This window comes from Triturus cristatus, chromosome 8 (genome assembly GCF_964204655.1).
Source record: "Triturus cristatus chromosome 8, aTriCri1.1, whole genome shotgun sequence".
In the NCBI taxonomy this organism is placed as follows: domain Eukaryota; kingdom Metazoa; phylum Chordata; class Amphibia; order Caudata; family Salamandridae; genus Triturus; species Triturus cristatus.
The window spans coordinates 840,034,646-840,060,718 of record NC_140591.1 but is presented as its reverse complement, the minus strand read 5'-3'; the positions used below and the strand labels follow the sequence as shown (position 1 = coordinate 840,060,718).

The 26,073-nt window shown below is 44.6% G+C and overlaps 1 protein-coding gene across 3 annotated transcripts in view; it reads right to left on the bottom strand.

The window, feature by feature from the left end:
• PHLDB2 (pleckstrin homology like domain family B member 2) overlaps nucleotides 1-26,073 on the bottom strand; it is a 484,972-nt gene that overhangs the window by 51,823 nt on the left and 407,076 nt on the right. For all 3 annotated transcript variants that reach the window (XM_085622330.1, XM_085622331.1, XM_085622332.1), the window contains one exon: nucleotides 2,753-2,957. In XM_085622330.1, the coding sequence (XP_085478456.1) occupies nucleotides 2,753-2,957 (205 nt within the window). The remainder of the gene's footprint in view (nucleotides 1-2,752; nucleotides 2,958-26,073) is intronic.

Sequence of the window (26,073 nt, the reverse complement as noted above, 5' to 3'; positions counted from 1 at the left end):
CACCATAAGCGACACATACAGGTGCTCTTTAAAAAATTGGGCTAACAGAACTTCACTTTTGTTTTTGACTTGGACACACACACATTTATGAGTCAGACAGCACACAAGAACATTAAAGCTGGGTGGGGAAAAATCCGAGGCTACATGTTTCTGGTCAGTAAAGCGATGCACCTCATCCAACCATCAGTAAGCGTCACTGCACTTCACCAAACCAGGGGAAGACTTGGTGGAGTGCTCATTTTTTTCCCCTTGGGCTCGAGCGGGCATTTACAACAATAACGAAGGTAGAGTGTGGGATGTATTACGTACAGTGATCCCAGCTAAAATTGCAGCACAGATTCACAAGGATTTAGTCTAACAATTGTGTTCCCGTAAAAGACTGCGGAGGTGGGGAGTAGGCCATGTGGGTGGCAGTGATCTAAAGTTGTTGTTCTTTCAAGAATAAAATATTTAGTTTAACAGAAAGCCCTCCCCAATGCTGACAATGGTTAACATAGACAATTGATGTGTTGGTCTCTGTAATGCCCATCAGATCACTGACCTTTGCTGGGACTAGACAGCACACAAGAACATTAAAGCTGGGTGGGGGAAAAATCCGAAGCTAAATGTTTCCGGTCAGCAAAGCGATGCGCCTCATCCAACCATCAGTAAGCGTCAGTGCACTTCACCAAACTAGAGGAAGACTCGGTGGAGTGCTCTTTTTTTTTTTTTTAGGAGTGTCAAACCTAATCGCATATTGCCTATCTAATAATGTGTTGAAAAAGTATTGCTGAAGACCTTAAAAATGGCATATCTTTCCAGAGAACATTCACAAGTAGCAAGAAATTGAGTTTCGAATTCCAGTTGCCTAACTGAGAAGGGGTTTAAATTGGATCATGGAGTTTTACATACAGGCTTTTTAAATAGCTAAGAAATGCCAGCATCAGCCACGTGTCATGAGCTTCAAGCAAAACCCCTGGGGAATAGAAGAGGAAACAAGCATTGCCAAAGCCAAGAGGTCTCGCCTTTGGGACCTTATAAGTGTTTAGCCATTCCAACAGTTGATGTTGTTGCACCAAGGATATTGTGCTGCATAACTAAATACTTATAAGGTCCCAAAAGCGAGACCTATTGGCTATGCCAATGCTTGTTTTTTGTTTACAGTGCAGCAAGGCAGTTGAACTTTCATAGGAAGTGCAATACATAATATAAGGGATAAAGTACAGCTTGTCGTACATTATAAGGATATTAAAAAAGTCACTGAGGAGCTCCATAGGCATATAGAGAAACAAGGCCAAAGGCTGAGTTCCTTATAAGGTTATGGAACTCTGAATTGACTTGAAATATCATTACCATGTACACCAGGGGGTACTTTATCCCATTTAATACCATCATCATCATCTTTCCCACAAACCACTTAAAACCTTGGTGCGTAGCTCTTTCATATGAAAGAGTGGGCATGTCTGCAAACATCAAGAATAAAAATAAAAACTTAAGTTCAAAATGAATACATCAAAACATGTTTAGTGTTTGTTGCAAACAGATATTAGAAAAAGTTCAAAGCAAGTCAGTTTTACTTTAAAACAAACAAGCTGCAGTAGCTCAGAATGCGTAGAAACATGCAGAAAGATTCCAGCTTTTCTCTAACTATTCAAGCAGTGCACAAATAAACATGTTCCCTCTGCTTGTCATTGTAATTTAGAAAAATAGAGTAGAAGAAAATAAGTAACGTTCTGTTTGCTTTAAACAGCTGTTTCCATTAGGCTCCATGACCTGGCCTGCCTTTCATTTCGCCTGCTGGCTCTGGCAGCAGGCATTGTGACATCCAACTCTACTGTGATAACGTATAATAGTCAAGTTATGACGTCTTTTCCTTATAATCCGTGACTGGGTGCATAACAAGTCGCAGATCATAAAGAAATTAGATACTGGCATTTATACAGGAATTACAGAATCCCTTGTATTATAATGGATTAGATAGTTCATTAATTATAGTAAAAAGTTCTTTAGAATCATTACTGGAATTGAGGATGCGTGTAGAAAAATGGGCGGCATTAGCAATCAGGATGTTTTTCTTGTAATCTTTCATGGCTGCGATATAGAAGAGTTTTTTGTCCGGGTAGTTTTTCAGACGCCATTGCCTCTCTAGCTGGCGCACAGCCAGTTTCTGGGTTTTAAATTCATTAGAGAACCATTTTTGTGCATCGGCGCGGCGGGCTAAATTTACTTTTTTAAGGGGTGCATGTTTGTTACTAGCATTAAGTAGCCATTCGGATACGTTAATTTCTGTAGTGTTAATGTCAGTGCCAAGGGGCGGAGCATTTTTTAGTTAACGTATCCAGAAATTCTTTTTTATTGACAGTGTTTCACTTCCTAGAAAGGCCGCCTTCGGCCGTGCAGGTTTTCTTGATAGGTGGAAATCTAAGTATAAATTAGATAATGAGATAAAAATTATATGAAGATCTCAGAATCCTGTGCAGAGCCAAAGCCAATCCACCTGCATCACACAACCTGAGCAAAAAGTAAGCAGTATAATATACATTTGCATACGTCAAATGTCACATAATAATAGGGGTATATCAAAGAAAACGCAAACATCTGCAGTGCAACACTATCCAATTTTAAACTGAAGAATGTGGTGTTCCATTTCTATTGTTTTCTAAGAACAGTCACTTATTTGAAACACATAAAATACCGCAGGACTTGAAATGTTCTTCGCTGGCACGCCAGGAGGGGGTGGATTTCTTTTGAAGTTTCCAGAAGGAATGCTCACCTGGAAATGTTGTCTGGCGAGCACGCAGAGACGCTGGTTTCCATGCTGTCAGAGCTGTCCAGGCTCAGAGTATCAAAGGCCTGGCTCTTGTAACTGTGATCAGGGTACCGGAAGTCATCCAAATATACATTGGATTCAGATGCTGCTCTGCTGTAGAATTCTGAAGGTTTTTGTCTTTGTTCACACAGCTGTTCCGATTTTCGTACTGGAAAGAAAGCCATTCAAGGTTACTTTTCCTACCATTGAAACCGTGCCAGAGTTTAAGGAGCTGTGTGCCAAACTTAAATTCTTATAAATAATTCACAGAAATGTAGGTGAAACCATAAAACAAGGGAAAAAACACACGTGGAACACCAAACAAAGCATTTTTGCGATTTGGACATCACTTGAGCTTGAACACCACAGATGTGTAATTAGTATAATTTGAACTTTTTGTGTTGTAAACAGGTTTTTTAAAACTTTTATGCATCAGATACCATACAGTCATTATTTATCTGTTTAATCATTTACAAGCTGCAACAATTAACTCTCCCATCCCACTCCCCTTCTCCCACCGAGTCTTTGCTGCTTATTAATTTGAAGATGTCTGGTGTGTGCCATAGAGATCTATCTCTCCAAGTATGGTAAGAGAGTAAAATATAGCTAAACATAAAAATAAGGAACATATAAAGGGCTGGCAGGGAGGGCACTTCATGCTCAGTTGGCAGGGTGGCTGTCACCAACGAGTATGAATTAGGGCTGTCTAGGTGGTGATCCCTCAGGTGTGGTAGTTTCCAGGTTGGATATACTATCTACCAATAAGCACCAAGATCTGGCCACTTCAATGTTTACTAAGCCTCTTTGAGCATCTCGCAATAGTATTATAGGATAGGATTATTGTGTTTTTACCAGGCACCTTCACTTACCTGTAACTCCTAGCTCGCTACAAACAGCGCTACGCGCTGCAACGATCCCCCTACTTCTCACGCCATTCTCGAGGGCGAGGCAATACACGCCCCCTCGGCTGGCCACGCCCCCCGCCAGACCCATAAATAGAGCGCGCCGCTGACGGGCGTCGCATTCTTGATTGGCTCCTGAGGCGGAAGCCGGGAGCAGGGCTATCTTGTTTTTAAAAATTACTGTCACGGATTATTGTGTTTTTACCAGGCACCTTCACTTACCTGTAACTCCTAGCTCGCTACAAACAGCGCTACGCGCTGCAACGATCCCCCTACTTCTCACGCCATTCTCGAGGGCGAGGCAAGACACGCCCCCTCGGCTGGCCACGCCCCCCGCCAGACCCATAAATAGAGCGCGCCGCTGACGGGCGTCGCATTCTTGATTGGCTCCTGAGGCGGAAGCCGGGAGCAGGGCTATCTTGTTTTTAAAAATTACTGTCACGGATTATTGTGTTTTTACCAGGCACCTTCACTTACCTGTAACTCCTAGCTCGCTACAAACAGCGCTACGCGCTGCAACGATCCCCCTACTTCTCACGCCATTCTCGAGGGCGAGGCAAGACACGCCCCCTCGGCTGGCCACGCCCCCCGCCAGACCCATAAATAGAGCGCGCCGCTGACGGGCGTCGCATTCTTGATTGGCTCCTGAGGCGGAAGCCGGGAGCAGGGCTATCTTGTTTTTAAAAATTACTGTCACGGATTATTGTGTTTTTACCAGGCACCTTCACTTACCTGTAACTCCTAGCTCGCTACAAACAGCGCTACGCGCTGCAACGATCCCCCTACTTCTCACGCCATTCTCGAGGGCGAGGCAAGACACGCCCCCTCGGCTGGCCACGCCCCCCCAACTTCCTACACCCGCCAGCATAAAGCATGTGTCTTGGCAGGAAGCGCAGCGGACGTGCGCAGCGGGCGCGACTTTTGCGCGCCGAAGGCGCGCCTAAGGCAAGCCCGTCTGCGCCCGTCCGCGGCCGGACGGGGCTAGGGGCACGACTCCATGCCAAAACTACCTTTTACTCTACCAAGGACCTTATTGCCCTCCAGGGCCATTGGCCTCTCCCGGACCCCATCCGCAGGCGGATCTCCTCACTAGACCTTGCTCTTTCCTCCCCCATTGCACCCGATCCCCCGCAGCACGTCCCCCCGTTACCTCGCCCCCCACCCCTTGACCCTCCCCCCCCCTCATCGGCACTGTCTGTCATCCTACTCAATACCAGGTCAGCGGTCAAGCACCATCATGAGTTGTTTGTCTTACTGGATTCAGAAAAACCTGACATACTGCTCCTGACCGAAACCTGGTATTGCGATTCTTCCCTTCCTGTCCTCTTGGCCACCCTACCCCCCTCCTATGTGGCCCTGCGGGCCGACCGACCGACAGGCAAGGCGGGTGGCGGGGTCGCCTTAATAGCTCGGTCGGAGCTGAATTTCCAACCACTCCCTTTTTCCCCTATTCCCCCTGCTGACTTCTTGGCAGTCCGCTCTCTTTCATTTTCCCCCCCCATCACTTGCCTCCTTATGTACCGCCCTCCTCAACCCTCGCCTTTATTTCTGCCGGCATTTCAAGACCTGCTAGCCAACCTGGTGGTCAACTACGCCTCGGTCTTGGTGCTAGGGGACTTCAATTACTGGCCCTCAGACCCTCATGAGTGCTCAGTCTCTAAAGAATTTACCGATTTCCTTTCATCCCTCAATTTCGTGTCACACATATCTGTCCCCACTCACTCCCATGGACACACTCTGGACCAGGTCTGGTCCCTTAACCTCCCTGTGGCCTCGGCTGCTGTCTCGCCGTGCCCATGGTCCGACCATTCCCTCATTTCCTTCCTTATTCTCCGAAACCTGACGCCCAAAACTCCGCATGCCAAAAACACCTGGGCGCGGAACTGGAATAGAGTGGACTATCTCTCCTTGACCTCCTCACTCCGCAACTCCTCTCCCATTCTCGCTGGTTTACCATCTGCCTCTCAAGCCAAGGCCATTAACACCTGGCTGGCTGAAGGCTGCGACTCAGTGGCGCCCTTACGCCGCATCTCCATCCGCCGACCTAAGGACTCCAATAGATGGTTCAATGACCACCTAAAAGATCTTAAACTGAGCGCCCGACGGGCGGAGAGGCAATGGAGGAAAAATTACAGTCCCTTATCAAAAACTCACTTCCTATCAGCACTAGCTAAATATAAAACAGCAATCCTGGATGCTAAAACTTCCTACTTCTCTTCAAAAATAATCTCTGCAGAAAACAAATCCAGGGAAATTTTCGGCATAGTGAATGACCTGGCATTCTCAGACCGCACCTCGTCCCAAATCCCCCCTTCCCAGCTTCTCTGCGATCAACTCAATACCTATTTCGTAGAGAAAATTGCTACTATCAAGACCAACATCCCACCACCCTCCTCTGCCTTCATCGATCCCTCCCCTCCTCCCGTCCTATGCCTTTTTACCTCCATCCCTCCCCTCACTTATGATTCTCTTTTGGAGATACTCCCCAAAGTGAAGTCAGGGTCCCCTGCGGACGTCTGCCCGGCACGAGTCCTGCAGCAAATTTACTCCAGCTGCCCTGACCCCCCCATCGCCTTCCTCAACAGTTCCCTGGCACAGGGCGTTGTGCCCTCTGTGCTAAAGGCAGCTACAATAGTGCCCATTCTGAAAAAACCTGGCGCAGACCCCTCCATCTCGGCCAACTACCGCCCCATCTCCCTGCTACCCTTCTTGGGCAAGGTGATGGAACGCCATGTCACCGCGGCACTCAGCGCTCATGTTGAAGCAAACGGAGGACTGGCATCCCGCCAAGCCGGGTTCCGCCCCAGGCATTCAACCGAATCAGTCGTGGTTGCGGTCCTAGACAATCTCAGAAAGGGTATGGACGATAACAAACGCCAGGCACTGGTCCTCCTTGATCTTTCCGCCGCCTTTGACACGGTGGACCATACCATCCTACTTACCCGTGTCAGGGCGGCTGGTATCGGGGGATCAGCACTGGTCTGGCTCTCCTCCTTTCTGAGGGACCGCACCCAGGCGGTTCGGCTAGGCGACTTCACGGCCACTCCTCTTCCTGTCACCTGCGGGGTTCCCCAGGGTTCCTCTCTTTCCCCTTTGCTTTTCAATCTCTATATCTTTCCTCTCATTTTCGCACTCCAGCAGCTGGAGGTCACCGTTTATAATTACGCGGACGACCTCCAGCTCATCTTTGATCTATCCCCCTCTTCTCTTTCTGTTTCCAACTTCCAGTCTACTATGACATTCATCAGGGACTGGATGAACCACAGCCATCTTAAACTGAACCCGGATAAGACCGAGCTGGTTCTTACGGGTGGTTCATCCAGCCCCTGGAACTCTCTCTTTTGGCCCCCCTCTCTTGGTCCCTCTCCTACCCCCTCCACTTCGGTCAAAACACTCGGTGTGAAAATTAACAGCCAGCTCACTCTTCATTCACAAATTAGCTCCGTGGTATCCTCTTGTTTCCTCACTCTCCGCACTATCCGCACTATTTCCCGTTTCTTTTCCCCCCAGGCACTTAAGATTATCATGGCCGCATTAGTGATATCGCGATTGGACTACGCAAACGCTCTCTACCATGGTATCCCCGCATACAGCTTGCGTAGACTCCAGATTATTCAAAACCAGGCAGCCCGACTGGTATATGGCCTTCCTCGTTATCACCTTTCCACCCCCCTCCTCAGGGAGCTCCACTGGCTCCCTGTAAAAGAGCGCTCTCTTTTTAAGATCGGCTGTATGGCCTTCCAGGCCCGCCAGGGCACCGCCCCCGCTTTTATTTCCTCATTAATTCACCCGTATGTACCTGCAAGAGATCTTCGGTCTTCTTCCAAGTCCTTTCTTCAGACCCCTCGCTTCACACGTAAAAAGTGGGGCGGGGCCAGCTTTTCCACCTTGGTTCCTACCTTTTGGAACTCACTTCCCGACCACCTCCGTTCTGCCACTCAGTACCTCTCCTTCCGTAGAGACCTGAAGACGTTTCTCTTCGACCAGGCCTTCCCTTCTTAAAAACTCCCCTAAAACACCCCCACTTCCTCTCTTCTGGTCTCTCTCCCTCAGTTGCCAATCTCCCCAGCGCCAAGAAACCGCAAGGTGTACGCTGCGCTTTAGAAATATTTTTAAATTAAATAGTATCCTCCCCTCGTAACTCGTCCATTTAATTAGTTCTTTTCGCTATATTGTGATCCGGGAGCACCTTGAGACTTCCAATTTCTCGTTATCTCCTGTTTGGCTAATATAAGACCTAGGTCTTGAAATCTGCTAGTAACTTTCATCTTGGGTGTATGGGGAAACCATCCCAATAAGCAATGTCCAGGGTTACGAGGTATCTCACGATCTACAACCTCCCCTAGTGTACGGATAACCTCATCCCAATATGTATCTTGTATGGGACATGACTAGAACAAGTGTAGAATATGAGCGGCTCTCTCCCCGCATAGTGGGCAAGCCGCATATATTACGTGAAAATATCTGCTCACTCGGTCTGCGGTAAAATATGATCTGTGTAGAACATGGTAATTGATGAGCTTAAAGCGTGAGTTGCAAGAGACCTTCGGTGTTCAGTCAAGGATTTAATATAATTCTACAATGTGAGTGCAAATCATACTTTTGACAACATGGGGGCTAGATCTCAGACCATCCGGGGCATAGTCACTATAGTCCATTTCCTCAAACAAGCAAATGGTATGATCCTGGAGAGAGGACAGCACAGAAGAATGATGACAGCTTTGTTTTCAGCGCCTTGGGCCTCCCCTGGTCAGGAAGGTTGTGGGCTGAGAAGTAAAGAAAGACCTTGGAAGAGTAGGAGAGTTTATGAAGGGCCTCGCTTGCAATGTTTCACTTGCTTCCAAAATATAAATTATCAGGGATTTAATTCTGCTCTTGCAAGTTCAAATAATTGTGCAGTCTTGTCCAAGTCGTTTTTTTTAATTTGCAAACTCGTCAACACTCTGGACAATATACAAGGTATGGCTCCAACCGTGGTCACCAGATAGAGGGAGGGGCCAGAAGAGGCCGTGGACGGATCCAAACCGAGGCCCTGGACCTTTTTCGTGGCCCCTAGCTTGTGTTACAAAATGTTTTATAGATTTTCAAGCAATCCTTTCCTGTTTACTAATGATGAGGCAGCTAATATGTCTATAGCACTAAATAGTGCCAGGTGCTACATCTATAGCGTTTTCTCTTTCCTTTTCTGATATTTGTTTTACTTAGAAATAAGAGCTCAAGCTATATGGGGCCCCGCATGACATATCTGACCCAGGCTCTGTTGCCAGGGACCAATGGATCTCTCTGGGAGATTTAGGGTTTGTGAAATAAATTGCTGACCTTCAATGTCTCAGAAAAAATCTAAGGCGATTTGAGAGAGTTCTACTGAAGGAGGTGTGGGAAAGTGAATCAAATGTTATCTGTTTTCAGAGGTGGTGTCAAGTTTCAAGGAGAAGCATCGATGGAGTAGCATGGACATTACAAAGTCACAAAAGTTGTTTTTAGCATATCAATAATATCTTATCTCTTAGGATTAGTGGAAGTGCACTTAAGTTTCTGTTTAGACCTGGGCAGAGTTACCAACTCCATCCGTGTCTATATGCCACTATTGCCCCCAGCCATGACTGGGGAACAGCAGGGCAGGCACCAGCATGGCAGCGTAAGACAACTATTCTGGTCTCCTGGTTCTGCCTGGTGAATATGCAGTGCTGTCCACGTAAACAAAGTTGGTGGACACGGTCTCGGTGCTACCTCGACAGCGCAACGCTTGAGGAACCCATGGGATTGCCATGCACACTGTTGTGCATTCACAGAATTGCAGGGGATTTGTATTAGAGCACCAGATCTGAGAATTACCTTTCCTGTGGTATACAACAGCCTCCCAAATAAAATCAACTAGTGACTCAAATCACCACAGTTCCCTTTTTGCCATGGGGAGGAAGATTCGTTGCTTGTGCACCCCTGGGAAGGTGATCCGTGGGATTACTTAGGGGCTCTCGAGTGCAAGAATAATGGTACTCTAGGGCTTACTACCTTCACGATATAGCACACGTACACACTAAGCTAAGGGGTGGATCCCTATGGCTTTCATGCTCTGGGACTAGGGAAATTTGGACTCCTATCAGCTCAGCGCTTACCGTCCCACCACCATCTTTTCTGGCAGGCCGCCTGGCCATATAACTATCAGCTCTGTTATAATTGGGTAGTTGGTGCTGCAGCAGCTGCAAGAGGCAGAGGAGGTGATTAAGCCAATCGATTATCAGAATATTCGCCTCTGTCCCATCCATAGTTCCCTGTGGGATGTGCACTTGTGTGCGCGCACACTCACTTCCCCGAGCACCCAATCTTGATTCTGAAGCGCCCACACTTCACACACTTTTGTGGGCAATAATAAAAAAGAGCAGCCTGCCAACCCTTACTGCATCAGTGCATCAGTGCACAGACACATCTACCTCAGCCTTGTATGAGCTGATGAAGGAAATGTTTGCCATGTAAATCATGCAGTAAACATCACCTAAAATATGATAAAGACTCTCAGGAAATCAGTTTTCGTTACCATGCGGAAACTTTACCATTAATATCTCACTTTAAATCACTGCACCGAGAGGTACTTATAAAAGTGAGAGTTTTTAAAGGTGAACTTGGAACCATTCCTGCCTGCCCTCGTAACAATGCTGTGTGTGAACTAAGAGGCAAGTAAGCTGTCATGCCCACCCTGTACATGGCCCACATTCTTATACATAGAGCAACATTATAGTCTATTAAATCACATAGAATATGTTTGTACGCCTCTTACTCTGATGTCACACTTATGAAGGTGCTTGCATAGGCCATTATGATGAAAATTGAGGTTTACGCAATTTGGTTAAGCGAGGAGGGGTGGCAAGGTGCTCAAGTTGTACAAATCAGCCAGTAAATAGGTATCTATTTGTATCTCCTTTTTACCTCAAATGTTAACACTTCTGTACTCTTTTTGCATAATTTCCACCTTGCTTACCAAGCACTGGAGAGACAGGTAGGATGTCTCCTTCCCTTATGTCCTTGTGCCAACTCATTTGTCCTACTTTGTATTGTAAGGTAACCATTAAATACCTCACAATGTCAGCATTATTGTTCATTTTCTCACTACCATTATCTTAGAATGCACAAGGAATATACTTTGATACACAGCACCATTGGCATAGCCAATGTGGCATAGGCTTAAGTGCAAGCAAGAAATGGGCCCTTTGGTGGTTGTTTAAACTGTGAAATACAGCAATAAACAGCGTTCAGTTGGCCCTTCAGGCCTCTGGGCCCTAGAGAAGGTGTTCGTGCTGCACCGATGGATGGACGCTACTCATCTGCACAGCCCTAAATGTAGTATTTTCCTTTAGCGGCACCAGCTCACTGTTTTCATGTACTGTGTATGAGCAGATGCTATTACCGGGGATATAGATACCATAGATGAAGTTGGTGCAGTGGCACCCTGATCTTCTAAACCATGTAAACTGTTGTATTTTACTATCCCATCAGCAGTGAAAGGAGCCATTTTCTTTGCTTAAACCAGAGCCCATGGCATGCTTACTACGCTACTGTCTATTACCACTCTGCACCTTAGTCTTTCCAAATATATGCTTAAACCTAAGATACGTGTCACTGCTAGCACTGATGGAGGACTGGTTTTTTTTGGAAGGAAAGTGGATTTGTGCTAGACCTCACACAGTTTATAATATTATTACTAGTCCCTGAAGGTTCACTCTCCGAGCTGGAGTGATACCTTACCCTAACTCTTCTTGGTTCATGCATGCTTCCCTTCTACCTAAAATAAGATTTTCCATTGTCTCATTTACAAACACAGTTTTTTTTTTTATAAATGTAACAGTAATAATAGTTTTTAGTGTGTATGATTTTAAAATCACTGTACAATATATACAGTTAAAAATGGTTGTGTTTTGGAAATAGACACCACACTCACTCTTACGCCAACAGTGTTTAAAATATCCTGGCCATGTATCAATTATACTGTAGTCCATGTAATGTTCAAGATTGTCCAGGATGGGGAGGGAACGTGTTGTGATCTCTGTAGGAAGACACCTGGAGCCAGGAGGTATTCTTAAGCCATCTTTATTCAGTCTCCAGTTCAGGTTACATCTGTCTCTACTCCAGCCAGCCTAGTGTGGTACCAGCCCCACCAGGAGCAGCCTCCCTAGCTGCTCAGCCCATCTTCAACTGCCAACACTCATCCACTCAGACACCCAGGCATTCCATGCATCACAGGCACACCAACATTCTATGACCATCTCACGCTCTGGCTGAGCAGCTAGTGGCAGCAGTGCTGGACTACAATGTTAAACAATTAAGTAGGATATAACATTATCCCTTTTTCTTCAACAAAAACAAACATGCAAGTGATAAACATCAAAGAAGAACTATCCACAAGAAAAATGAATAGTGGTACAAGTCCCACGGATGCAAACATAAAATAAAACATCACAGGAGAAAGAACCATTATACAAAGAACGGATAAGATAAATACATTTGAAAAACAATATCTCCCATCCCTTCATTAAAGATAAAAACATTATGAAGCAAGAATAACATTACCCGAAATACATTTGAAGCATTTTGCATTAAACACTGTGACATAATGAACTACAACTCAAAGGGTAAAAGACCCCACTCAACCAATGCCCAAAGTACTAACCTAGAGTAGCACTAAAGATAGCATACTCTACTACAACAATCCCAAAAGAAAGGGAACCAAACATGTATATGGGTCGTCACCCATAGAAACTCCCGTGAAGGGATGTACATTAATACTGCGCGCAACTATTTATGGACTAAGCCAAAACCCAACCCTGTGTGAGGGTTAACCATGAAAAGATGTACATCAATACTGCGCGCAACTAACTATGGACTAAGCCATAACTCTAGCCTGTGTGAGGGTTAACCTAGGTACCATGCATGTAAGGGAACTGAACCAATGTCCCAACCTCCTTGTGGAGATTACGTACCCCCATGTAGGAGTAACCAAACAAAACTGATAAGAGCTCCTGACCCCCTTGTGGAGGTTACACACCCCATGTAGGAGTAACAAAACAAAACTGAGCAAAGGGATGTTACCCACAACCTTCCCTCGTGTAGGGAAACAGTGTGATGACCACCCACAGGACTAATGGAAGACCCTTCCTCAAACTGTAATCCTGTGGCATCACGACATCAACTATACTGTTGAAGAAAATTACAAAAACTAACCTCTAAGAGATAAGAACTCTATAGGATTAAACACAGCACACTAGGCCAAGTTGCGAAGATAATGACATAAATCAACACTGTGAACATTTAGATAGGTAAGCAGTACCATAAGTCATAGGTTATAAACCACACTGTAGTCAAAATTAATGGAGTACGTTCTTGTGTGTGGAAAACCCCTCCTCCCACAAATTTGTTGATACAGACTAACCCAGTCAGATGACATAACTTGCCAGAAATACGGCACAGAATTTTTATAGTCAGCCAGTCTATGACAGAACATATTAAGCACACTTTTGAAAAAAAAATGAGTTCAAATACAATAGTAGCTGAGACGTGAAGTTATCGCTGAAAATGTCACTAAGTAGATTAGAAATACAACCTGTTATTTAAAAGGAAGAATCTATTCAGCTTTGAAATTGTAAAAACAGAACCTTCCGAAGAAATGCTGCACAGATGAGATGATAATCAAATACCTTCTCAGAGCGCCACAAACTTGTGTCCAAATGCTGCTCAGCTGATCAGTGTAATTATTTCCTTTTCTGCGCGCCGCTCAGCTGTGAAGAGAAATGAAGAAAGCTTTCCGTGCAAACAATCTTTTAATGCACTCACACGCAGCATTGTGAAGATAAACGGCATTCCAGAAAGAACTCAGAGGATTGATGATTGAATGAAACAGGAACACCGTGGTTGGCAAATGGAAGCTGAGTGGACGGCCAATCTGCAGCATACAGGAACCACCAAATTGGAAAGCAATAGCGGCCGCCAGCCACAAGATGGTGGCACGTTTTCAGACGCAGAGCCGAATGGCTAACAGGACGTCTGAGCATACAGGGCATGGAAGCAAGCAGCATAACACGGGTAACTTGTCCCCGGCGTCACAAAGATCCACGGAGGCATCATGGGTGAAGGTAAGACTGCGCGCGGGCTGGAGACAGCGTGTGCCTTCATTTTCAAATCACAAGAAGGCAGTTGAACTGCCAAACGTCGAGGGGCTGTGAGTCAAAATATTATAAAATTGACTTACTTGAGCATGAAAAAAACATTTTGGCAGGGAACGTCACCTCACAATTGGCATCCAAACAAACTCGTAAACAATAAGAGCTTCGTTCTCAAAAAAATGTACACAGCTGCCCCTGTGCTAGCGAAAACAAGTGCCCGTGTGGGGATATCTATTCCAATGTAGACAGGAGCTAATGTGTAGATGCCACAGAGTGCCCGAAGACATAGAGCTGGCACCTTGCCTCTATAGCAGACATCGAGAGGCTGACAGACTTGAAGCAGGTCGGTCCCTTGTCTCTCCAAACAATCTGCTGCACAGTAGTACATTTAACAAAAAAAAAATGTAGTCACTTTCATTGAAAATCCATGACTCTCACAATGGTCATAAATCCTTAATGGAGCATTCCATGAATTATCTATGCCCAATTCTTGTGATACCACACCACAGCAGTGTAGCGCTAGTAGGTACTAACATTGCTTCAGATTCCAACATGCTGCAAATGTCCCAAAGCACCAAAAATTCTCCATCTGTGCACTAACGCTGTTTTTCTGACCTCTTATTGACGAGGAATCACAAATTGTGCCTTTATCTTAAAAACACTGTAGACTCTGTAGAGCGCTGTGGCTGGAACACCAACAACTGGCTGTAGAGAAGCTACTCATCCAACTCTCCAAACCTTTTTGAAGTTAACAACGTGGCTGGAACACCAGATGTGGCTGTAGTGCAACTACTCCACCAACTCACTGTAATCCTTTATGTGGCTGTAGTATTCCCAGGCTGTAGTGTCCTTTGATGAGGACACTGCTCTTTGGGGCTGTCCGTTGGTGAGGACACTGGTGGGGCTGGCGCTGGCTTTCCTGGGAATTCTTTTTTTATATATGTAGTAGCTTGTAGGATCTCTTGGTTTCTCCTTGTTTCCTTTGTAGTTCCTTTGTTTCAGTGGTTCACCAAGAGTCTCTAGGGTTCAAGTCCGCTCGTCGCCAAAATAAATGTTGTGATCTCTGTAGGAAGACACCTGGAGCCAGGAGGTATTCTTAAGCCATCTTTATTCAGTCTCCAGTTCAGGTTACATCTGTCTCTACTCCAGCCAGCCTAGTGTGGTACCAGCCCCACCAGGAGCAGCCTCCCTAGCTGCTCAGCCCATCTTCAACTGCCAACACTCATCCACTCAGACACCCAGGCATTCCATGCATCACAGGCACACCAACATTCTATGACCATCTCACGCTCTGGCTGAGCAGCTAGTGGCAGCAGTGCTGGACTACAATGTTAAACAATTAAGTAGGATATAACAGAACGCTTTAAAGAAAAAAGAAGGGTCCAAGTTGTGTTGCACTTTAAAGGAGATCTTAATACTGGGTTATGGTATGTGTATTCGTAAAGCGCTCTATCCCCCTTGAGGGTATTTTTGCGCTAAGCAGGTTTTCGTGGCTAGCCCTGCCTATGGTAAGTTGGGTAATTGAAAAGCCAGGTCTTCAGCCTCTTGCGGAATTCAAAAAGGAAGGAGTAGGCTCTGATGTTCTGTGCTTTAGGAGCAATGTAGGAAAATGTTAGTCCTCCTGATCTGGTTCTGTGTTTGCTGTGGGATGTGTGTGAGTAGGAGCCCTATGGAGCGGAGGTGTCTAGGTGGTTGGTGGAAGGATATATGACTGTTCAGGTAGGTGGGACCTAAGTTGTGTAGTGTCTTGAATGTGTGTGAGAGGAATTTGAAATCAGCTTGACTGTTTATCGGGAGCCAGTGGAGCTCCCTGTGGTGTGGCATGATGTGATGCAAGTTCTGTGTGGGAGGATGAGGATGTGTCTGGCTGCTGAGTTCTGGATGGTTTGTAATGTTCTAGTAAGTAGCTTGATGATCCTGGCATAGAGGAGGTTCCCGAAATCCAACTTACTGGTGACTAGGGTGTGAGTGAGAGTCTTTCTAGTATTAAATGTGTGGAAGAGTCACATAACTATCAAATACAATAGTGCCAAAGGAAATCAAAATGCAGTACTTGCAGCAGGTGAGTGGGTGGATGGTGCATGTGGGGTGGATTGTGAAGTAGAAGGGATTAAAGAAAATATGTGAAGGAGAGAGTGAAAACACAAAGCTGAAGAGTTAAGAGATGACGTGTGAGATATGTAGGATTTCAGGAAGATATGGAGAACAAGCATTGGCATAGCCAATAGGTCTCGCCTTTGGTACCTAATAAGTATTTAGTTATGCAGCACAATATCCTTGGTGCAGCAACATTAACTGTTGCATGGTTAACCATTTATAAGGTCCCAAAGGCGAGACCTATTGGCTAGCGTCCAAGCAAGGGGGTTCCCTATCCAAATCTGCAGTGGGAATTTGCCGGACAATTTACATTAAGATGTTTTATGCTTCATGGACATTTTCAGGGTTGTCTTTGCTTTGTTGTGAAAACTAAAGAGCAGACCGAAATGAAGATCTGAACCCATCTACCCTTGAACAACCGACATAGTACAATGGCACTCGTGCACCGCAATGCTTGCACCAACATCTGCACAGAACGATCAATGCAAACACATTTGCACCGATTGCTGCAGAAGCCTGTTTTGTGCAGCCATCCATCGGTGAAAATATCATATTTACACTTAGAAGGTCGGTGCAAAAAAAGCTCAGGCAAAATTCACTGCACTTGTACAAAGTTTACGTAGTCTGGCCACACAGATGTTTTTCATTGTCCGGGCTGCAGTTATTACACGTGTGCTTACAAGCATCTTTCTGAGCGTGTATGTGTGTGTGTTTGAGAGAGAAAAACAGAGCGAGAGAGAGAGAGAGGGGCATAATATGAGAGAGAAACAGAGACAGCCATGGAGACAGATAGGCTGTGGAAAGAGTAAATGAAAGAGAAAGAGTAAAAGAAGGGGAGCAGCAGAGAGAGTCGTGGCAGCTGACAGCGAAAAATGTGCGCGCAAAAGGGAGAACGAGAGTGCCATGGAGGCTAAGAGTAAATGTGTGTGTGTTTGAGAGTGCGAGAGAGAGAATACAAGAGACGAGTGATAGCTACGAAAGGCAGATAGAGCTAGATAAATTATATCCATGAGAACCACTGTTTTCTAATGTAATTATACACCTAGTTTCGCATAGGCAAATGGGTTGGTATTGTTGTGTAAGAATATGCTCAGTCCGGATATATGCCCCCATCACATTCAAAGTTTACCTCCACCAGTGTCAGAAGAAGTCATTCGGCAATGTGAAGGAAATTAAACGAGTGCTGAGTTTATTGAGATGAATGTAATTACTATCAAAAAAGGAAGGAATCAGGAACGCATAGATTTAAGATGGCTGCGACGTGCATGCTCCTTGTAATATGTTTTATTTCCCAAGGGACAGAGCGTACTTCAGGGGAGAAGGCGACGTCTTCTCAATCCTTCTTTTGCTCTCACTGTTTAGCCTCTAATCGCCTCATTAGGGTGCACGCTCTTCCTTTGATCAACAAGGTGCTTCGGAAAAGTCTTCTCATCCTGCTGTTAGTTGTTAAATGACTGCTTACTCATTCATCATGCCCAGGAAGCCAGCTGTTTCCACGTGTCTCTAAGACATGCTTTGAAAACAGGCACGGACTGGTAAAATCCATGCCTGGTTTATTTTCTTTATCAAGATGCTGTATGAAGCGTCGGCTTCCGGCATGTCATAGTACTTGAAAAGTCTGAGAAATAAACTACTGGGAGATAGATGCTTCGGAAGCCTGATCTAGCATGACTTTTCTGGGTGATTTATTACATAGCGTCTGGAGTAAGCAAAATTGAAAGTGAAAGATCCTCACTTTTCAGAGATCAGGGACGGTTTCCTAAAACGCTACATAATGATGTTTTCTTCGAATAGGAATACATGAAAATTAATATAAATTGCTCAAATCATAGGTGAAAATCTATGATGTGAATCTATGATGCAAAAATTCACAATTTTATAAAGGGAAGCTTTGTAAAGCAGACACCAGGTATTTTATGGCTAACAGTGAAAGCGATCGAAAGTGAAATCGAGCGCGATTGTAACAAGAAGTGCGAGCAACAAGCCCGGGAGTTGTGTGCACACGCACGCGCCAAAAAAAAAACATGCGAGTGGTGCGGGCGAAAGAAGGACAGGCCAGGGCGCTGAAAGCTGGCGGCTGCGCTCGTGCAAGCAAGCGTGAACCCAAGAGTTAGGCCGTGTGGCAGCACTTTTAAAAGCCCTAACTAAATGTCTCGCAGACAGCGCATGAGCTGGCTCAGGCGAGACCTAAAAAGGGTGTAAGTGTCTAACAGAGTGAGAGACTGCAGAGAAACGTGGTGTGAAGAGAAGACATTTTCATTTCACATTATCACAACAAAACCATTGTTACTCATGCATTTCATACAGCTAAAAAGCATTGGCAAAGGCAATAGGTCTGGCTTGTTTTAGGCATAGGTCTATTGTTGTGTTATGTGAGCATGTAGTAACAGACAACTTCCACAAGCACCCAAATACTGGTTAGATTTGCACATCTTTTCATCTCCTTCACACATGCACATAGGATCAGGGAGACAGGTTCAAATACTCCCTCCAGATACTGATGGTGGGCAAGTACATTTGTGGAACACCGCATGCTCTACTGGTATGGTATGGTCTCAGGAACCTGGAGTGATTTCAGTCTCTTAGGCTTCTAGAGTGATGTTTCAGTCAGAAGAATGGCTCTTGGGGTTACAATCTGATGCTGCGTCTTCCGTGTAATGTCAGTTAGATGGCAGATTTTAATATTGTGACAGTCTATTGTCCAATTCCTACGTTATCAAAGTCTTTCATACTCATTTTGCAGTGCTCTCATCTATACTACAGCAACTACATTTAAATGTGAGTGTTAGAGAAATAACTTATTTTTGATTCGAAAGAATCTTTATCATATATTATATACCATACATATACTACTTGCTGTATCATTGAGATCTTCTAAAGGATTCTATCTGGCTTAGTCCTACCTATGAATTTCCATGCTGGCCCAGCTCTAAAGCTCTAAGGACCAGATGTATCAAGCTAAATTGCGACCGCACATGCAGAATTTTAGCGTTTGCGATCGCAATTTAGCTGTGTGCAATGTAGGAAAGAAAAACCTACTCGCAAAATAAGGAATCACCAAATTTGCGATTCCCTACTTTGCGCATGCATTTAGAGAATCGCAACTTGCGATTCCCTAAATGCTATTTTAGTAGCCATCGCAAATTGCGATATTGCTGTAAGGAATCGCAAATTACCACCAATTTCAAGTTGGTGGTAATTTGCAATTTCCTCGACAAAAGCACTTTTTTTCTTTTTTCAAAGTGCCATGTGGCACATATACATGCCCTTGGAGCATGTATGTGCGCCACATGTGCACACATGCACATTTCCGGGGTGCAACAGGGTTTTCTTTTGGAACCCTTGCACCCTTGAAATTGTATGCGCAATTTGCAAGTACCTGTTGGGTACTCGGAAATTGCTCATGCAATTTCCATTCATTCCTATGGGCCTTTTGGCCCATAGGAATGAATAGGAAGGGATTCCTTAATTGCGAATCGCAATTTGCGATGTGCAATTAAGGAATGTTTAGGAATCGCAAAAATTATTGCGATTACTACCTACATAGCATTTTGCGAGTCCTTAATAGCAATTCTCTAAAAATCGCTATTAAGTACTCGCAAACTGCTACAATGATACATCTGCCCCAAAAACTTGTGTCGCTTAATAACCAAATATGTAATACATAAAGCCCAATGGCAATAACAACAAAGGGTTAATTGTTTTTAGTAAAGACTTTTTCATTGTAAATATAAAGAACTATGTTTTTTACCAAGGTTCTAATGTGTGTGGTGATTTTTCCTTTCTGACGTCACGTTAACCCTGTGTTGTTATTGCCATTGGGCTTTATGTATTACATATTTGGTTATTAAGCCATACGAGCCATTGTTTTTGTCCAATAATCAATACCCAGGGGGTTGTTTGCTTTTGAAGCGGTATCTTCGTTACCTGTTCCCTGTGTCACGGAGTCTAGCCAGCGCCAGCGGGACGCGCTCTTCACCGCATCTTGGTTTCCCTGCCGCCGCCGTAACTACCAGCAAAACGGCCGCTGTGTGCAGGGAAACTACAGTTCCCGGCGGCCCTTGCGGGACGAGCCCGCCAACGTCAGCTGAAGCGCGCCTGAAGCGCATAAAGCCAGAGAGAGCCCTCGGCAGAGCGGGGTTGTTTGCTTTTGAAGCGGTATCTTCGTTACCTGTTCCCTGTGTCACGGAGTCTAGCCAGCGCCAGCGCCAGCGGGACGCGCTCTTCACCGCATCTTGGTTTCCCTGCCGCCGCCGTAACTACCAGCAAAACGGCCGCTGTGTGCAGGGAAACTACAGTTCCCGGCGGCCCTTGCGGGACGAGCCCGCCAACGTCAGCTGAAGCGCGCCTGAAGCGCATAAAGCCAGAGAGAGCTCCCGCGACACGGGACGCGCGCGGGCGGGCGCCGGGCTAAGCCCGGGCAAAGGGCGGGCCCTCTGTGGCCCTCAGAGGACGGAAGAGACTGGACTGGGCCACGGACATTGTATGTATATGAGAAAGTCCCTGTGTAGTTATTATACATTGTTGTGTAACGTGGGCTTTAGAGAAATTAGTGGGTGAGATAGTCCCTGGTAAAAAAGCGCCTGGTTCAAAGGACTATTGCGAATATGCATAAGGCCAAGACGAATAAACCCACCAAGGGGGTTGGCACTATGGATAACTATTTGGTGCAAAAGGTGACCCAAATCAACAACACCCGTAGAGCTTCCCTAGGGCGAGGTAATGATGTTGCCGTGTGTGCTGAACTACCGCCTCCTTTGATAGTCACAGCTTGCATAGATGGCCTGGACGGGGGAAGTGGAGGAAGTGGGGCTGCTGTAATTACTGCAGCGCAAATACACATAGATCAGATTGCAGATGACCCTGAAGTCGCATTTGAATTAACAGAGGAAGATTCATCACCCCTATCACCCATATCACCCCTATCGCCCCAGCAAAGACCAATAAGGCTGTGCAGGAAGGTACAAGCTAAGCGCATGGGCAATCACTGCAAGAGTAAAACGGGAAGGGGCAATAGAGTCTCTAACAGTGGGGGACTGCAAAAGAATCTAGGGGAGGGTAGTGGCATGGGCGGACTGAGTTCTAATATCGCCCCTGAACCATTAACACTCCTATTCCACTCACTGGAGGGAAAATTAGAGGCAAAAATTGTAGAGCTGATGCAACCACTGCTAGCCAAATTAGATACTATGGCCTTAGAAGTAGAAAGATTAGGTGGCTTGTTAAAATCCCACCTGGCTGGAGTATCAGGTAATTTAGTTGCAGCAAATAATAGATCAATTGTGGTTGACCCAGGATTACCAAAAAGGAGTGCATCCAATATCCCATCAAATAGGCAGATTAACACACAGAATAAAGTGGTTGTTGTTGATCCTGTCTTATCAGGTCCCACGACATTAACAATGCAGAATACCATTAATACGAGATCCCTTGAGGGAACTTTGACCAATAGCCACACAAAGCAAATCCGTCATGTAAATCTTCCTCCTGATTGTGCTCCTTATGTGGCTGTGCTTACGAATGTCCCTCCCATTCAGCCCCAAGCACATCAGGTGTCTGAAGAAAATCACGACTCTTTAAAGAATAGGACGGTTTTCTGGCTTAATAAGAATTGTGGGTTTCCCGTTAAATATGCAGATCAAATATTAACGACAAGAAGGGTCAGCTGGATTGGATCGTCTAGCAAGACAACAAATGGTGACTGCATTATCATTAATTTTAGGCATCCTCAGCATGCTGCTACAGTTCTACTTAGAGCTGCTGCACTAGCCAACACTCCCAATAGTATTTGCATACGTCCACTGGGGTTTTTTTATTCCCATTTTATTAGAAATCCACCAACCCCTGGCCCATTTAGAATACGTATACCCTCACAGTCACTGCCCCCCAATGATGAATATGCTCATAACGCGGGGCGACAGAGAGGTGATGATTTCAACATTGTAACTCATAATAGATTTGATGCCCTCTCGGGATTAGAGCTATGTGACTGACAGGAGGTATCGGGTGGGCAGGAAACTCGTGGCTTAACGGATACGAAATGTTCGGAACCTATTCTGGCTGTCAATAACCCTAACAATATAATTTCTTGGAACATTGCGGGTCTTGGTTCCAAAATGGAGGATTGCAATTGGATCGAGTATATCAAAAAGTACCAAGTTATCTGTTTACAGGAAACCTGGTCAACCGATTGTAATTACTTCCTGGAAGGCTATAAGGCCTACTACGTACCGGCAGTAGCAACAAACAGGGGTAGACCTAAGGGGGGCCTGGTTGTGTTTATATCTATAGCTTTATGTTGTAAGGTTCGGAGAATTACAACTAACCACACTGGCATTATTGGTTTAGTTTTAAATGGAGAAAATTGTACGGCCAGTCTGGTCAATTTTTATAATTCCACTATTTGTAGTACCAACTCTAGTCAGATAGTTACATTGCATTCTTTTATTAGTAACTCCATGAAGGGCTGTCTTCACAACCTCATGGTGGTTGGGGATTTTAATGTTCATCCCTGTGGAGACCCTCTTTTTAAAATGATCACAGAATTTAATTGCCCGGATTGTGAGAATTTTCATTTTGAGCACTCAACTGAGGGGGAACATTTGAATGATATGCTTAACGAATTAGAATTAACTCCTATGATGGCATTGATGGCCCCAAATAAGCGTTTTGATACCCCAACGTTTAAGGGGAATGGCAGGGCAACTTTTATAGATTTTATTTTGTTAACATCTGTTATGCAGTCTTTTGTGGGATTCTTCTCTATCGAAGTCAGTGAATTTAGTGATCACAATCCTCTCACTGCTCTTATGAGGGGTCCTCTGATAGCAAAAGAAAGAGTGGAACCTCTTATCGGTAGGGTAAACACCACTGATGGCAGACGCCGTCTGAGATGGTCCATGGTAACCCCTGATCAGCTGTATACCAAAATAAAAACTACTTGTGCTGACGAAATTTCGTTATGCACGCAAGTAGATGCACTCCCAAACACTGTTCTAAATGCCTTCAACTGTTTAGCGGTGAAGGTATCTCAACTCCTATCAGTACCTATAAAAAATTCAAATTCCTTAAAAGGTCCAAAGTGGTTTAACAAGGATTGCTCTCTAGCAGCTAGAAATCTAAGAGCAGCATTGTCATCCAAGCCTAGGATAAAAGCTGATGTCCAGCAATGTAGAACGATTTATAAAAAAACTATTGCAAGACATAAGGAATCCTTAAGGGAAGAGGCGTGGTTAGCGATCTTAGATCCTGCCACCCTTGGAAGTAGTACAGCTTTCTGGGCCTTGATGAGAGAACCATTTTTGACACAGGACCCGGGAAATGGTACGGAAAGTCACATATCTAAGGAGGAGTGGGAAGTGCATTTTAAAAAACTATACTGCTGCACGGAGGACATGGATATTAGTACTGACTGTAGTAAAACTGGTGTACAGATTGTTTTTAATAGAGCTGAAGTTTTAGAGGGCATACAGGGAATCACAGGTGGAAAAGCTCCTGGCCCGGACGGGATCCCCCCTGATTTGTATAAATCTGATCCTAGCTTTTGGGCACCGATTCTAGAGTCAGTTTTTAATGCAGCTGTAAAAGAAGGATGTCCACGATCATGGGGTGTTTCCACAATTGTCCCTGTTTTTAAAAAGGGTGATAAGGGCAGCCCACACTGCTATCGTCCGATCTCTCTACTAGACTCGATGGTTAAGATTGTAGGAAGAATTGTACTGCAAAGACTGGTAGAGTGGGTGGAGGAAAAGAACATTATGTCTCCCTCGCAGTACGGATTTTGTAAAGGCCGATCAACAACTACTCAATGCCTTAACCTCTTCCTGATCCTAAGCAAATATACCATAATACAGAAAGGTACTATTCATCTTGCCTTTATGGACTTGTCTTCAGCGTTTGACTGTGTCAATCGTTGTAAGCTGTGGCAATCCATGAGGTCAAAAGGGGTTGATAGCGGTCTGGTTGATTTTTTGGTTGCCCTACACTATAATACCAGTGCCAATGTGAGATATTCCCTGGATTTGAGTGTTTCTAACAATTTTAGTATTGGAAAGGGTGTCCGGCAGGGCTGTATCCTGGCCCCCTTTCTTTTTAACTTTTATATCAATGATTTAGATGGCGTGTTACAAGATGTACATGCTGACTGTCCGAGAGTTGGTAGGCGAGGAATTCCAATACTTCTCTATGCAGATGATGCAGTACTTATATCTAGGACCGAGAGGGGATTGCAATCATTGTTAACAGCATTTAATACATTTATGAGAGATAGAGACCTCTTGGTAAATAACACTAAATCTTTTGTATTACAAGTCGGTCAGCAACCAAGAAAACCCTTCCAATTTAGGATTGGCGGAGAAATAATCCCTTTTACTAAAACATTCTCTTACCTAGGAGTTCTCTTCGATACAAAATTAAATTGGGAACCCCATCTTGTAAAGAAAAAAGGTGAAATGGTGAGGGTTAACGCATCAATATTTAATTTTGCAGCCAAATTGGGAAAAAAGCCAATCTGTGCAATGTTGAAACTGTATAATGCTAAGTCTGTGGCAACTGTATCCTACGGTAGTGAACTTTGGGGGTATGTTAATGGAGAGCAATTACAGATTGTTGAAAATCGTTTTATGAAGCGCTTATTGTGTGTCCCATCTGGTACGGCTAATTATGCCGTCCATGAGGAGTTGGGGTCCCAATATATATGCGACTTGCTTTCCTTACGCCCTTTGATGTTTTGGCTTAAAATCTGGCTAAATGAGAACATACCCCTTACACACTTAATCGTTAAGGACTTTTTGTCACTGGACAAGGCACTGAGTTCTCCCTGGTTAAGCTATCTAAAAACAAATTTTGACAAACTTGGTCGCCCTGAACTCTTTTCTAATCCACAATCAATTATTAGGGGAGATCTGGAGCAAATTAAACAATCATTTTTGTGTGATAAGAGGTTTATGAGAGAAGATGTGGAGCTCCAGAAACCAAGTGTGAGAAAATTTGCTATGCTTAAGACTACCTTGGCCATCGAACCATATTTGGAAGGGTCTTTGTCTTCACATGAGAAATTCTTACTGACCAGATTTAGGTTTAACCAATTTCATCACCTGCTTATTCGACCAAAATGTGACATTTTTTATAAATTAGCAGCGCCCTGCGGCTGCGACGGAAAGTCTCCGCAGGATATGCTGCATTTTATCTTTTTATGCAAATTTTATGAATTTCCTCGTAAATTATATTTAGTGACTCTTTTAAAAAAACTTGATTTTAAACAAATCAGACCGGCTCTTTTGTACTTGCAGCTTTTGCACAGTGACAGTGTTCTCCAAGTTAAAGAATTTTTAAAATTGTGTATTAGATTGAGAAACTGCCTGGACCAGTGAAACCATGCCCCTCGTTCTGTGTACATATTTTAGAGAGCAATATTTTCCTCTGTACTGAAATGGTTGATGTTTTTTTTAATAATGAATTGTACATTTTATGTATGTCTTTTATGGTTAGCAATAACCGAAATAAAGATTTTGAGACTCAATACCCAGGCTCTGTATGAGTAGGGTCCCCTTGTTTTTTGTTAAACCAAAAACTTGTGTAGCATGAATGCTAGGGAAAAGCTGCATCACAGAAGGTGTAACAAACAATGCAGGTTTATAAATCTGCAAAGCGTAACAAATGTTAATAAACAAACGTGTGAGAACTTGCCTGGTTGACCTAAACTGGAACCCAGGTAACTATTGCAGGCATAATCGATTTATTGGAGCACATAGACTTGGCTGCAGTGCACAGAGACCAGAGACCTTACACTGCTGCACACAGAGGAAACAAATGGAGGGGAACATTGGCCTCATCTCATTACTGGCAGCCCACAAAGCAGCAGATGATAGAACATCTTTAGAGGGAAGCTTTAGCCTCCCTCTTTCTAAGTACACATACAAGCTTCAGACGTCAAGTAGGGTTTGATGGGTAGCCCACGTATATCCACCCCAATGGCAGGTCCCATGTGTCCACCCTCTCATTGGAGAGACACCTCCTCAGTTTAGAGATCTCCACAGTTTTGGTGGTGATCTCTTTGCCAAACAGGCATTCTTCACTGTGGCAAATACACTTTCAGCAAAAGTCAATGCCAGGGAAGCCGCTATGTTGTTGGGGC